The following is a 12,203-nucleotide window of genomic DNA, read 5'->3' as shown; positions in this document are numbered from 1 at the left end:
TATAACAATTCAAGCAATCAAAAATCTTGCGAATAAAGACGTGCTTTCTATATTGATATAGATTATCACTTCTTTCCTGGAGTCCAATGCACAAACCAAAGCACAAATCAAAATGTGAATATTGCACAATGCCGGGTAATAAGGTTGTATTGTTCAATGTTCAGTAAAGATTGTTGTCAGTCGACTTCTTCTGCCATCAGCAAATAAATCTACAGAAAATACGGTCGTCAAGTTAGATGTAAGTGAATCCTAATCTATAATCTAAGATTCGGAATCAGGTGAGCCCCTACGATTTAGACCAAACTTGGTCAGTGGATAGTACGTAACGTCCTGATTACGATGAACCCAAAATCTAAGCTCGGCCCGCCATATTTACGAAGTTACGGCTGTTTGAATTTCAAGGTCATTCGGGAGAGCCCCTACGATTTCCGTCAAAATTTGTGTACGAACACTCTAGATGTTCCTCATTACGAATATCACAAAATTTAAGCTCGGCCCGCCATATTTACGAAGTTACGGAGGTTTGAATTTCAAGGTCATTTGGGTGAGCCCCTGCGATTTCCGTCAAAATTGGTATACGGACATATTACATCCTCCTCATTACAAATATCATAAAAGTTAAGCTCGGCCCGCCATATTTTTCAAGCTACGGAGTCACAAAGTTACGGAATTTCAAGGTCATTCGGAGAGCCCCTCCGATTTTCGTCAAAATTTGTATGCGGACACATTACATGCTCCTTATTACGCATATCGTAAAAGCTAAGCTCGGCCCGCACTATTTCAAAAGTTAGAGATGTTTGAATTTCAGTGAGTTTCAAACGTCAGTAACTTTTGAAATAGTGCGGGCCGAGCTTAGCTTTTACGATATTCGTAATGAGGAGCATGTAATGTGTCCGCATACAAATTTTGACGAAAATCGGAGGGGCTCTCCGAATGACCTTGAAATTCCGTAACTTTGTGACTCCGTAACTTGAAAAATATGGCGGGCCGAGCTTAACTTTTATGATATTTGTAATGAGGAGGATGTAATATGTCCGTCTACCAATTTTGACGGAAATCGCAGGGGCTCACCCAAATGACCTCGAAATTCAAATATTTCGTAAATATGGCGGGCCGAGCTTAAATTTTGTGATATTCGTAATGAAGAGCATCTAGAGTGTCCGTACACAAATTTTGACGGAAATTGCAGGGGCTCTCCCGAATGACCTTGAAATTAAAACATCCGTAACTTCGTAAATATGGCGGGCCGAGCTTAGATTTTGGGTGCATCGTAATCAGGACGTTACGTACTATCCACTGACCAAATTTGGTACAAATCGTAGGGGCTCACCTGATTCCGAATCTTAGATTATAGATTAGGATTCACTTACATCTAACTTGACGACCGTACAGAAAATCCTAGATGAACCAGTAAGCATCAATCATTGTAAGGTACGAGCAGAAGTGCGCTGCTAAGAGAACACATTACAAATTGCAACCGAGCTCCGCCGTGGGGTAAGGTGGGCAGGGGTTTTCGCACTACGGCTGCGGTTGAACTACCGTCTGTGGTAGAAACTTCAGGATGATGGCGCGTTTCATACGAAATCTGGCGCAATGTTTATTTGCTTCTGAACTTGTATTGTTATTGCTGTGAACTCTTGAAGTGGGAGTGTTTCAATAACAATTTGTGGATTATTTGGGTTTCTTGATATAAAAATCGAATAATATTATGAAACATTGTGTGGAAACCGCAAATACTGATATAATCAATTGCTTAGTTTGGGAATTGATACACATTTTGTAGAGGTTTGTCTGGCAAATGGTGTAACAAACTTCAAGCCTATCATGATCTGAAGCTGTTGCAACAAATCAAAATTGCTTTGATGTTCCATAGTACCTTGTTGGAAAGACTGGAGCATGGTTCAAGATGATGTGTAAAAATTCAAGAATTGTGCAAAAGCTTATGACTGAAGAGCGAAAACAGTTCTATATGATTGCTCAATGAAACGTGGAAATGGACGACAAAAGTAGAGTTTCAACATTCCAGCATGTGAGAATAACTTCAGAACTTCATAGTTCTTGTAGAATTGTATTCTCCTTTTGTACAGTTCTAGGTTTTGTTAGGGTATTTCAATTTCAATGTGTTAGTTGAGATATAGGTACACTTTGCGGACAAAATTTAGAATCATTGCATGGTAGGTACTTGTTCGGTAAAAAGGTATGTGATTAATGCCATGAGAAAGTTTTTTATGATTAAATATATGTTCATTGTTGTACCTACAAAAATGCAAGCTTACTAGCACCTAGTTATTGAATCAAATCGAAAGTATTTGCTATGAATGTAAATATGTACCTGCAAAGTATGTCAATAAATTTGTGTGATGTTGACCAGAGAGCTGTTGCTGTATCATCTGGGCATTTATGTTGCTTCTTACATTAGGTGTTAAGCATAGTAATTACCTATGGGTGAACTTTGTGCCAATATCTTCAATTCACAGTGTATGTAGCATGTCTACAACCCTCACTGATCCTGCTATAGCTATAGGCATTTGGCTCCAGCAAGACCAAGGGCATGAACTTCACAATTGCACAACCTTTTTATGCACCACTAGTCACTTTTTTTCCTTAAGGTGCACATGGCAGTGTACACAATAATGTGCAGAGGGCCTACACAAAAACAACATGACTAGTGTGCACTATGATGCACAGCATTGTACCCTGATTATTTGAAGATTCTAATCACTCAACAGTCAGGAGGTCATTTTTGAATGTCACATTTATTATACATCACTTGTCAAACAAGAGTGCATGATGACACACATTTTGACAAGCAATCATGGTAATATTCCAATAAGTTGGACACCTCCCTGGGCGTGATTTTCCAGGAAGGTACCTCTGCAGGTGTTGTGGTAGGTTAGGTTGAATTGGGGTTAGGTGAAGTAAGGCAGTCAGGATCAGGTCAGACCGTAAGACCTGGTCAAGTTGATTTTAATATTTCATTCTAATTTGACATAGATGCCTATTACCTATGTTTTTGCTCCAGACTGAACTTCATTAGGCAATGAGTTCATTTTGTGTTGTTTTTTATCTGTCTTGTTTTGTGTTTTTGTCCCTTATGTTTTGCCCCATAGGCAAGGGTGGAGCTTTTCCAGCGAAGGTGGTGCTGGTGGGGCAAAAAGCTGTCAAACCTGCAATGCTCGGTTGTTAAGTTAGATTATGTGCAACACTGAATCAATTCTTTTAATTACAGAACTAACATTTTGAATTACACAGACATTTCAAAGCTCCTCAATGCCAACAACATAGTGGTTTGCTAAGCAACGAAGTTCTACAAATAAGCAAAAGTTGGAGGGGCAGAACGCTTTTTTTCTGACAGCTTCGTAACATGTTACGAAGGCACTAAAACTACTTCAGTACAGGGTGTAACGAAATTATCCGGACATCTATTTTTTCGCCATATCTGTTTGCACAGTTTCCTAATCCTTCCTGATGTTAGAAGTGGGGATATTGGATGAATACGTGCCTCTGCTATCGGTTTTCAACTCAGCAGTGACCTGACCTTGTCATGTGACTGTTGCTCTGAGTAGGAGTCGATTCGCAGACGGGTTCACATGGTAGTTTTCGTCCAAGGCAGTTGCGAGAAAGGGATGCAATCTCTCCTTTCGTGGTAAAATTGCATGGCGGCATCCACGGCGTCATGAGCCAGAAGCTGGTCTGCCAGCAGCTGGACATCAGCAGCAGCCAATTGCACATCTGCCTGAGGTGTAATAATCTGGGACTTCGGTGGCAGACTCAGCCCAGTCGTGACCACAAAAGCCGCCCTTTGCCAAGTGGTGAGGAGAGTCATCAAGATAGCGGCAAGGAAACGGCACCAATCAATCCGCAAATTGACTCGAATTCTTACCAAGTCAGATAATAAGAGATCCCATATCATGCTTTACCGCTACCCGCCCTTTAACTTGGTTCTAGTGCCCTTCAAACTGAAAAAGACAACGAAACTGACGGGAAAACAACCAGTTCACCACCTTTCGCCTCACGCCAGATCGCGTCCACTGGTTGAAGAATGATAAGGGTGAGGTGGTCTGGTTGGATGGGTAGCCGTTCGAGCTGTATTATCTTTTGAACCGTCAAATCGGCCATGTATGGGCGGCCAGCCGCTCGAACTTCCTGGCCTTCGCCGCCGTCAAACATCCGGACAACATCCAGAACTGGAGCATGTTCAGCTGCCTAGCGATCCTCCAATAGAACATAGTGTCACAAAATACCGCCATCAACGTCAAGTATTACCGGAGAAACATACTGGCCAATGAATAGTCGGAGGCGCTCAACCAGACGGTATAGGAGGCCCTCCTATACCGTCTGGTTGAGCGCCTGAGGGCTCGGTTTCTGAACGCGCACTGATGCCTGATTCAAGCCACGCTGTCTTCATGCGGGACGGCGCGCTACTTAAAAGTCCCTAAAAGAACGGGAAGTGATGCCGATAGAACCTTCAATCATTCTGGGCTAACGCTTATGACTTGGAAAAAGTCGCGATCCCAATTCAATCGAAAACCTGTGGGCTCTTGTTCAGTATGTATGTATGTATGTATGTATTGACACCAAAAGCCTTCCACATATGGTGTGGCGATTACGGCTTAGGTGACTGAAGAGACGCCCGCCACAAGCACCGCCCAACCGCTGCCACAGGTTTAGACGGCGTTGGTCCGCATCAAAGCCAGTGTGCTGGAGAATACATTGGCTGAAATGCTCCAAAACATTCGCCACTGTGTTTTTATGAAAGGTGGCTACATGCTCAGTCAAAATAAAAAGTACCAGAATGTTTTGCTTTTTAATTACAGCGGGAAGAAAGATGTCCGGATAATTTCGTTACACCCTCTGTAATGTTCAAGTGGTTGCTAAATTCGAAATCAGCTCCAAAAACTAGCCTAGAAACATGTTAAACTCGAAAAAGTGAACCGAGGTCATCAAAGGTCATTGAGCTGACCTGACCTTCATGTGACACCCACCCTAATGTATGGGACCAGCATCATATCACATATTTCAACGCTTGAAACCACGTAAAGACTGCAAACGCGCGGCTAATGTGAGCCGACATACGCCGAATCGCGATTCGGGCCAAACATGGCCTCGAGAAATAGGTCACAGGTCAAAGGTCATTTGGGTCAGGGTCATGAAATTTTCAGGCCAGGAGTAAAATTGATAAAATCGGGGGTATTGAAAGTTTCGTCGCGATCGGACGGTTTTTACGCGAGTTACTCACGAAAAACCGATGGGGTCCGCTCAACGCCTCCCCCTATACCGGCGAGGGAAAAGCGCAACCAAAAAGACAAAAATATGCACATGCGATAACCTATACTGCGAAAAAAGGTGCATCATTTTTTAACGTCGCCGACAAATTGTAATTACCCCAAGCTCAGGCGGATGTATGGTAGAAAATACCCCAACTGAAATACACTACGGCGGAAATAAAATACCCTACGGCGGAGCTCGGTTGCAATTTGTAAATACGCATGCTCAGGCGTATTTTGCAAGTAGAGCGCAAGATTTGTCTACAATAAAATTGCTGCCATATTTCCCAACCCCTGAAGTATAAGTAAAGTAATCTTGAAGACCCTTTCGGCACCCTTGAAGACATTCAACAACTCAAAAAGTAGGTACCTACCAGGGGCCCGGGAACGATTTTCAAGTTGGGGGGGGGGGCGAGCCTAAAATGCCTGACATGATGCATATGAAACAGTGGCGTAGCAAGGGGTCTAAGGGGACACGTACCCCCCCCCCCCATCGGGTTCAAAGGGACCTTCGGGTCCGAGGGGCCCTGCGGCGCCATTTGACCGCTGAAGGTCAAACCGCTGACGCCCCATGGGGCTCGTTAGAGCACCTCATGGGCCCTAAATAGCCACACTAAGATCTCCATAAGGGCCCCACGCCGGCTTCCGAGCGCCTCTTGCGCCTTTTCAGGGCACCTCGGTGGTCTCCAAAGGCCCGTTACTGGCCTCTGAGAGTCCTTACCGGCATATGAGGGGCCAGTTCTAGGGGCATTTCCCGCCTGTGATGGTCCCACTTATTTTTCTGAGGGCCCCATAACGGCAACTATGGAGCCCTCATCGGCGCCTATGAGGGCCCACACCGGTGTCTCTGAGGGTTTCACACCCCCAACTCTGAGTGCCTACACCAGTGCCTATTAAAATTAAGCCCTGTATCGGCGGCTCTGAGGACCCAACCAACACCTGTGCATCTGAAGGCCACCCACTGGTGACTTTTGAGGGTCCCACACCGATGAGTCTGAGGGCCCCACCGGCGTCTGACAGTACCATGCCGGTGTCTAAGGACCCCACAGGATTTCTTCTGCCGGCCTAAGGACCCCTTGCTGGTCACTGAGACCCCCTGCCGGCTTGTAGAGAGTTCGCGTCATCATGGCTGTAAAGCCCCCACACCCGTCTGTAACGGGCAACGGCTCCACACCAGCGTCTATGAGGGCCCACAGCAACGCCTGTAAGGACCCTCATCGGCGCCTCTGAGAGAATCACACAGTAGCACCTCTGAGCGCCCACACCGGCACCTGCATGACGGCCCCACACCGGTGCCTCTAAAGGCCCCTTACCGGCGGTTCTGAGCGCCCTACGCCGGTGATTCTGAGGGTGCTGCCGATAACCGAAGGCACCACATAAGCCCTAAGTGTCGCTGAGCTTTAATCCCATAACAGCCCTCTAATGTATCCCATGCATCCCATCCCATACCGAGGGCGCCACGTCAGTGCACTCATTGCCCCACACCCCTCCCTCATACCCAGAGCGGGTAAACTGTGTTATACCTATAGCAACGATTTTACCACCGTTGTACGTTATGCATTTCTCAAAGTTGACTCAAAATGGTCCAGTATAAAACTGGCCTGCCAAGCTTATGGCCAAGGTCAGGCCCAAATCAAAGCGGGATGACAAATACAATAGCAGATGTTGTCAAATCGATACTGGATCAGCAGAAACCATTCAGATGGCAAGGAAAATGCCGTGTGTTGATGTTTAGATGTATAAAGGAAACAAGAAGGAAAGAAGTCCGGAAAAGGGAGGAAAGACCTTTTCTCGCTGCCTCAATGTTGAGGGGGCGCCGCCCCCTCGGCTCCCAAGTTGGGGGGGCAAGCGCCCCCGCTGCCCCCCCTGTTCCCGGGTCTATGGTACCTACCCTACCTACAGGGCTGATGGAGACGAAAACACCACCAGTCGATCTTCCGCTTATAGTTTCACCAGCCGTTTTGAATATAATGACTTCAGGTGACTTCAGTGACCCTGAAAGGCTTACTAGTAACTTGGCGATTTCGTCTACGGCAGCCATTCTTATACCTACCTCGGAAAGCCGCACCGGCTCGATCGTCGATCGAGACGAAAACACCACCGATCGATTCGTCGTATGCGATTTCATTAGTCGTTTTGAAAGTTCTCTATATACCGTGGTTTCAAATATGGTGACCTCGGGTGACCTCGGTAACCTTGACAGGCCTCAGAGGTATATCGAAACGGCTGGTGTAATCGCATACGGCGAATCGACTGGTGGGACATTTTCGTCAACGGCCCAGAAGGTAAGTACTTCATGGCTGGTATCCTGAGCAACCAGAAGGTAGGTACTTACCTACTTCGTGGCTGGTCCTGAGTTATCGAATGGCTGCTATTGGCGAAAACGTTATGTGACCTCCCAAGGTCGGTCCCGTAGCTCAGCCGGTCCCGCGCGTACGTAGCTCAGTGCCGGTCCCGTAGCTCAGTCTGTGGAGTGTTTGACTCCACGTGTTGAGGGCACGCGTTCCCAGTTATAACAGTCCGGGTTCGAAGCGCGACGGGCGCTTGACGTTTATTTATGGGCCTCCGGACAGGTATGGTTGCGGTTGGTGGCAGGCCGAAGCCAGGCGAAGTCAGTGAGGGACCAGCCGCGCGCGGATATGTGCGCACGTTAACTTTGGACTCCAAATGGCGAATTCTGCCATAGAACCGGAATTGCGCGATCGGAGGACGGAGAATAGAGGGCAGGGTGAGCGCAACAAGCTTCGCTTGGCGGGACTCTGTACTTTTGAATCCTTCCATTCAAAAGGTTCGGACTAAATTCATAAAAAGGTGACCGAGGATGTGGGGCTGTGGGCTAGAAAAAAGGTTAGTCCTCAATAGAATGGTTAGTCCGAATCTACCTAATACATATTAGCCGTTTTCACGAAGGCCATCTGGTACACATTTGGTGCACATCTGGTGCAGATTAGGTGCAGATTTGGTCAAATTAGGTTCAGTGTGTCTCTTAGTAGCTATCAGCTAGGGTTGCACTAATTGCTTATATGCCTGGTTTGTCATATTATCAGAGAGTATCATCGATTAAAACACTGAAATGAATTAATAAAATAAAGATATTTGCTGTAAATGAGATTAGGTGCAAATTTGGTCAAATTAGGTGCACTCGCCGGATACCCCGTCGTGAAAACGGCTAATATCAACTTATTCAACATGTCCATATTTTACGATTCTCTGGCAGTTCGGGCTGGGGGCCATTTGAGGCATTTGGTCCCCTTCTGCAGCGGCCGAATTAGGCTAAAACTTTCCGCTTTACTCTAGTGAAAACAAAATTAAAGGAAATAGTTCACTTTTAACATGGGGTTTTGAGCTGGAATAGCAGTTTCGTAGCTTGAGCTGAGACTAGCACAAATCAGGAGCTTTTACGGCTCAACGATCACCCTAGACGAAGATATTCCATTTCTCGTTCCGAAAAGAGTGCCTTGTAGAGGAATGCGTGCCTTGCACAGGAATGCAGCCACGTCATCGTCAGCCAATCAGCGTGCTGCTTACAGCCAATGCAGTATGCGTAGGTTTGAGCTACTCAATATGATTGGTCAATGCGTAATAAGCTTCCGCGTCAAACATTATTTTACATAGAATATAGTTCGTCCTATATTAAAATATAGAAAATAATTGTTTTTACAAAAAGGTTTTATTTTATTTCATGATTATTTTGAGCATAAAAAATCATAAATCAATAGCAAAATACTGATTTCAGGAAAGTGGACTGTTTCCTTTAAGTCTTTTTCTGAGAAAATTATTTTTCTTTAGAAAATTAACCAAGCGCCGCGTACCTTACGAAGTTTTTCTTTAATTGTGACTGAGAGGAGCTTTTATGGGGAGTGTGACCCCGCAGCGTAAAATGGTGCCTTTTGTTGGATTCATTTGTGTGATTGGTATGCTTATTGTTTTCCAATCATCTATATTACTTATTAGCCGTTTTCACGACGGGCTATCTGGCGAATGCACCTAATTTGACCAAATCTCATCTCTTGTACAGCAAATATTTTCATTTTATGATTTTATTTCAGTGTTTTAATCGATGATGCTCTCTGATACTATGACAAAGTAGGCATATAAGCAATAAGTGCAACCCTAACTGATAGATTATAAGAGACACTGAAACTAATTTGACCAAATCTGCACCTAATCTGCACCAGATGTGCATCAAATGTGAACCTACCAGATGGCCGTCGCGTGAAAACGGCTATTGTGTTGTATGGTTTTCGCTTTAATCCAATTTTGTTATTTGTGGCATTTTGGGTTGATCAACACGTCACGTGGCAGTATTTTTAATTGCTAAAATTTATCAAATAGAATTTGCCAAGGAATTTGCCAATGCAGAGCCCCAGCATCACCATGTAGAATAGATGCAAAATTAAGTTGCACACCATGACAACTTTCTGTGATGAGTAGTAGACCGTAAATTAAGCGTTGATATTTGAAGCAGATGGACGATTTTTGGATAATTAACGATAAGTGTGTAGCCAGGAAACGTTTGTTCTAGAGTATACCGTGTAGTCACGTGGCTTTATTTCTATTATAGATACCCCAAAAGTGTCTTTTGAACTATTAATATCGAGTGATAATGAACGGTAAGAGACATCTTCATTGCCCTATTGATTTGATAAATTACCCACTTCGATCAGCGTTTTGCTTGCTTATTAAGCTGCACACAAATCAAATGCAAATTACGTGAACCAAGATTTCGAGGAGACAATAAGATTGTCTACTTTTGATTCAGTAGGTATGCACTAAATGCACGTCGTTGCACCTACAGGTATTCAGTGTCACTGCCCAGGGCTGGAGTCGGCCTGCGATGGAGACAATTCGCCATACAATTCTCAGCCAATGGCCAGCCAGTTTCCCTGTGCCACTGTTCACGACGACCGTGACAAGAAGAAAAAGTCTGGCAGCAGCAAATCATTTCTGCCCTCGTACATTCACGTAAGTAACAGTTACAGATAAGGCAAGGTAGTAAAAAAAAAGATTCCCCCTTAAAATATTACTTGTAACGAAAACTTAACTAAGTTTAACCTAAGTAAAACTGTGAACTAACTAATTTAAAGGATGCTTAGGGTAAGCTAAGATACCATGTTCTACTTAAAAATGTCGTCCTCAAATTAAGGTAACGTTTCAGATTTCTTCAGCAATCTTGTGTGTGGTTTTTGTGCTTTTTTAAATTAGGACTAGGTATTTTGACGACTATTAAGAATTCAAAACTAGCTTAGAACCCATAGCCATTTTTTATAGTAATTACGCGAAATATTACACCGCTATAGTAATATGGCGTGTTCACCAAAACAGTAAATAAGGCGTGTTCATCATCCGTCCTCGCTATGCTCATAACTAACCCATCCGCATGCCTCCTCCCGCTCCCTTTTCGGACTGGCGGTCACCCCACCCCACCTGACAACCGGTGGATGAGGTTGGGTCCACACCGGCCCGTTAAAATCCTCTCCGGGGGACCGGGGAGACCGCTTGAGAGGCGGGGGGGGGGGGGCTGTCCCATCGAGGCAATGTGGTCCCACCTGGACGGTCTCGCTTCCATGGATCACTGTCACAGTCCCGCATAGCCCAATGTCTACGCCCCATCCTATATTATCCCATGCTACGCATTGGTATTTTCAGCCCGAAAGAGCTTGCTCCAAGCGAAACAAATCGAAACCAGAAAGGGCTTGTTGTTATGTCTCGTTCATTTTGATCCTTCACGCTTTGCCATGATTTAACTGTGGCAGTCGCGAGATTATGCTCAACTATCCCAGAGCGCTGAGGGGTCCCCTCGCCCGTCTCGGTCAGGATAAGGAGATAATGGCCAGAATGGTGTATCACGGTCCCCTCCCCCGTTTATCAGGATAAGGAGATAATGGCCAGAATGGTGTCCCACGACTACGGCCGCCAATGGCTGGCAGAGCGGGACGCCTGGTTCGAACAGCACGCCACATCCGACGACAGCCTCCGCACGCGCATGCTGGACAGGTGCCAGAAAACCGAGATCGAGTAAGTGACCAGGCTGAAAAAAACGACTTTACGTACTCGCACAGGTCATGGTCTTGAGGTAGGTTTGCTGAGTAGGTACTGAGCAAATGCCGAGCTTACACCACTTTTACCCTTGTTCCTTTCTTAGCATTTCATTTCTAGCATCCAGAGAAGTATTCTATTAACAGCATTGATCATTTATTTGCCATTTTCAGATATGTGAATGCCCAGAAATGTTACCGTGACCTAAAAGAACAAATTGCAAGAGGACGACTAGCAGGATCAAAAAAGAAGTAAGACCCATTGAACCATGAAGTATATATACATTCGGTCCCCGAATGTACGTGTTTTACTGGAATTAAATTAATGTGTAATGTGTAACCAGCGACATCACTGGAATGTATTTTGCAGCGATAAGACGTCATTATTGACAACACCTATGAGAGCGAATAACTTTTTCAGGTACAAGCATGTCCAAGGGGCTCTCGACACGCATTGGGAGCCGTATCCACCAATCAAGGGATGGAGATGCTGAAGCCTCCGTTCTTACCAGCGCTGGATTAGAATACCTTGATAGGTAAAGCAGGCATTTAGGGATAGCACCGAGCGTATCGTAGCATACCCTACCGAAATATGTTAATTCACGCTGTTAAAATTTGATTTTACTGACGTCATTGAACGCCGTTTAGGTCTTTTAAATGTTATGGGGCATAACATTTTCTGGTAACTTGCGTTAATATGAGCAGATCTAACTGCATGATTCCTTTCCAGGAGAAAAAATGGAACAAAAAGGAGCTTTTCAGTATACTTTACCAGGGTCTCAGAAACTGAAAACCATAGAAGACCGCTACATCTTCAGAATCTGTGTCTCTAAACACATATTGTTAGAAATGAATTCAAAATCAAATGAAATAAAAAAATACATTTATCAAAATTCAA

At 44.8% G+C, this 12,203-nt stretch overlaps 2 protein-coding genes across 8 annotated transcripts in view; one reads left to right on the top strand and one right to left on the bottom strand.

Moving 5' to 3' along the window:
- Positions 1-138, bottom strand: part of LOC122389965 (activating signal cointegrator 1 complex subunit 2-like) — a 24,017-nt gene extending 23,879 nt beyond the window's left edge. The window contains exon 1 of one of the 2 annotated variants that reach the window (XM_043382504.1): positions 45-138. The gene's annotated coding sequence lies outside the window, so the exon portion shown is untranslated. The remainder of the gene's footprint in view (positions 1-44) is intronic. The other variant, XM_043382503.1, reaches the window with a different exon arrangement.
- Positions 1-12,203, top strand: part of LOC122389968 — a 13,934-nt gene extending 1,731 nt beyond the window's left edge. Inside the window, exons 1-6 of one of the 6 annotated variants that reach the window (XR_006258050.1) lie at positions 5,611-5,629; positions 10,066-10,232; positions 11,140-11,285; positions 11,480-11,557; positions 11,727-11,841; positions 12,036-12,203. Coding sequence is in view for 3 of the 6 variants with exons in the window: in XM_043382513.1 (XP_043238448.1) it covers positions 9,874-9,880; positions 10,066-10,232; positions 11,140-11,285; positions 11,480-11,557; positions 11,727-11,799 (471 nt within the window). In the remaining 3 variants the exon portion in view is untranslated. Of the gene's footprint in view, positions 1-5,610; positions 5,630-9,599; positions 9,881-10,065; positions 10,233-11,139; positions 11,286-11,479; positions 11,843-12,035 lie in introns of those variants that run through there. The other 5 variants (XM_043382513.1, XR_006258048.1, XR_006258049.1 and 2 more) reach the window with 5 other exon arrangements.

This window comes from Amphibalanus amphitrite, unplaced genomic scaffold (assembly GCF_019059575.1).
Source record: "Amphibalanus amphitrite isolate SeventyFive unplaced genomic scaffold, NRLGWU_Aamphi_draft 000378F_arrow, whole genome shotgun sequence".
NCBI classification, from domain to species: domain Eukaryota; kingdom Metazoa; phylum Arthropoda; class Thecostraca; order Balanomorpha; family Balanidae; genus Amphibalanus; species Amphibalanus amphitrite.
This window is presented reverse-complemented; position numbering and strand designations above follow the sequence as displayed.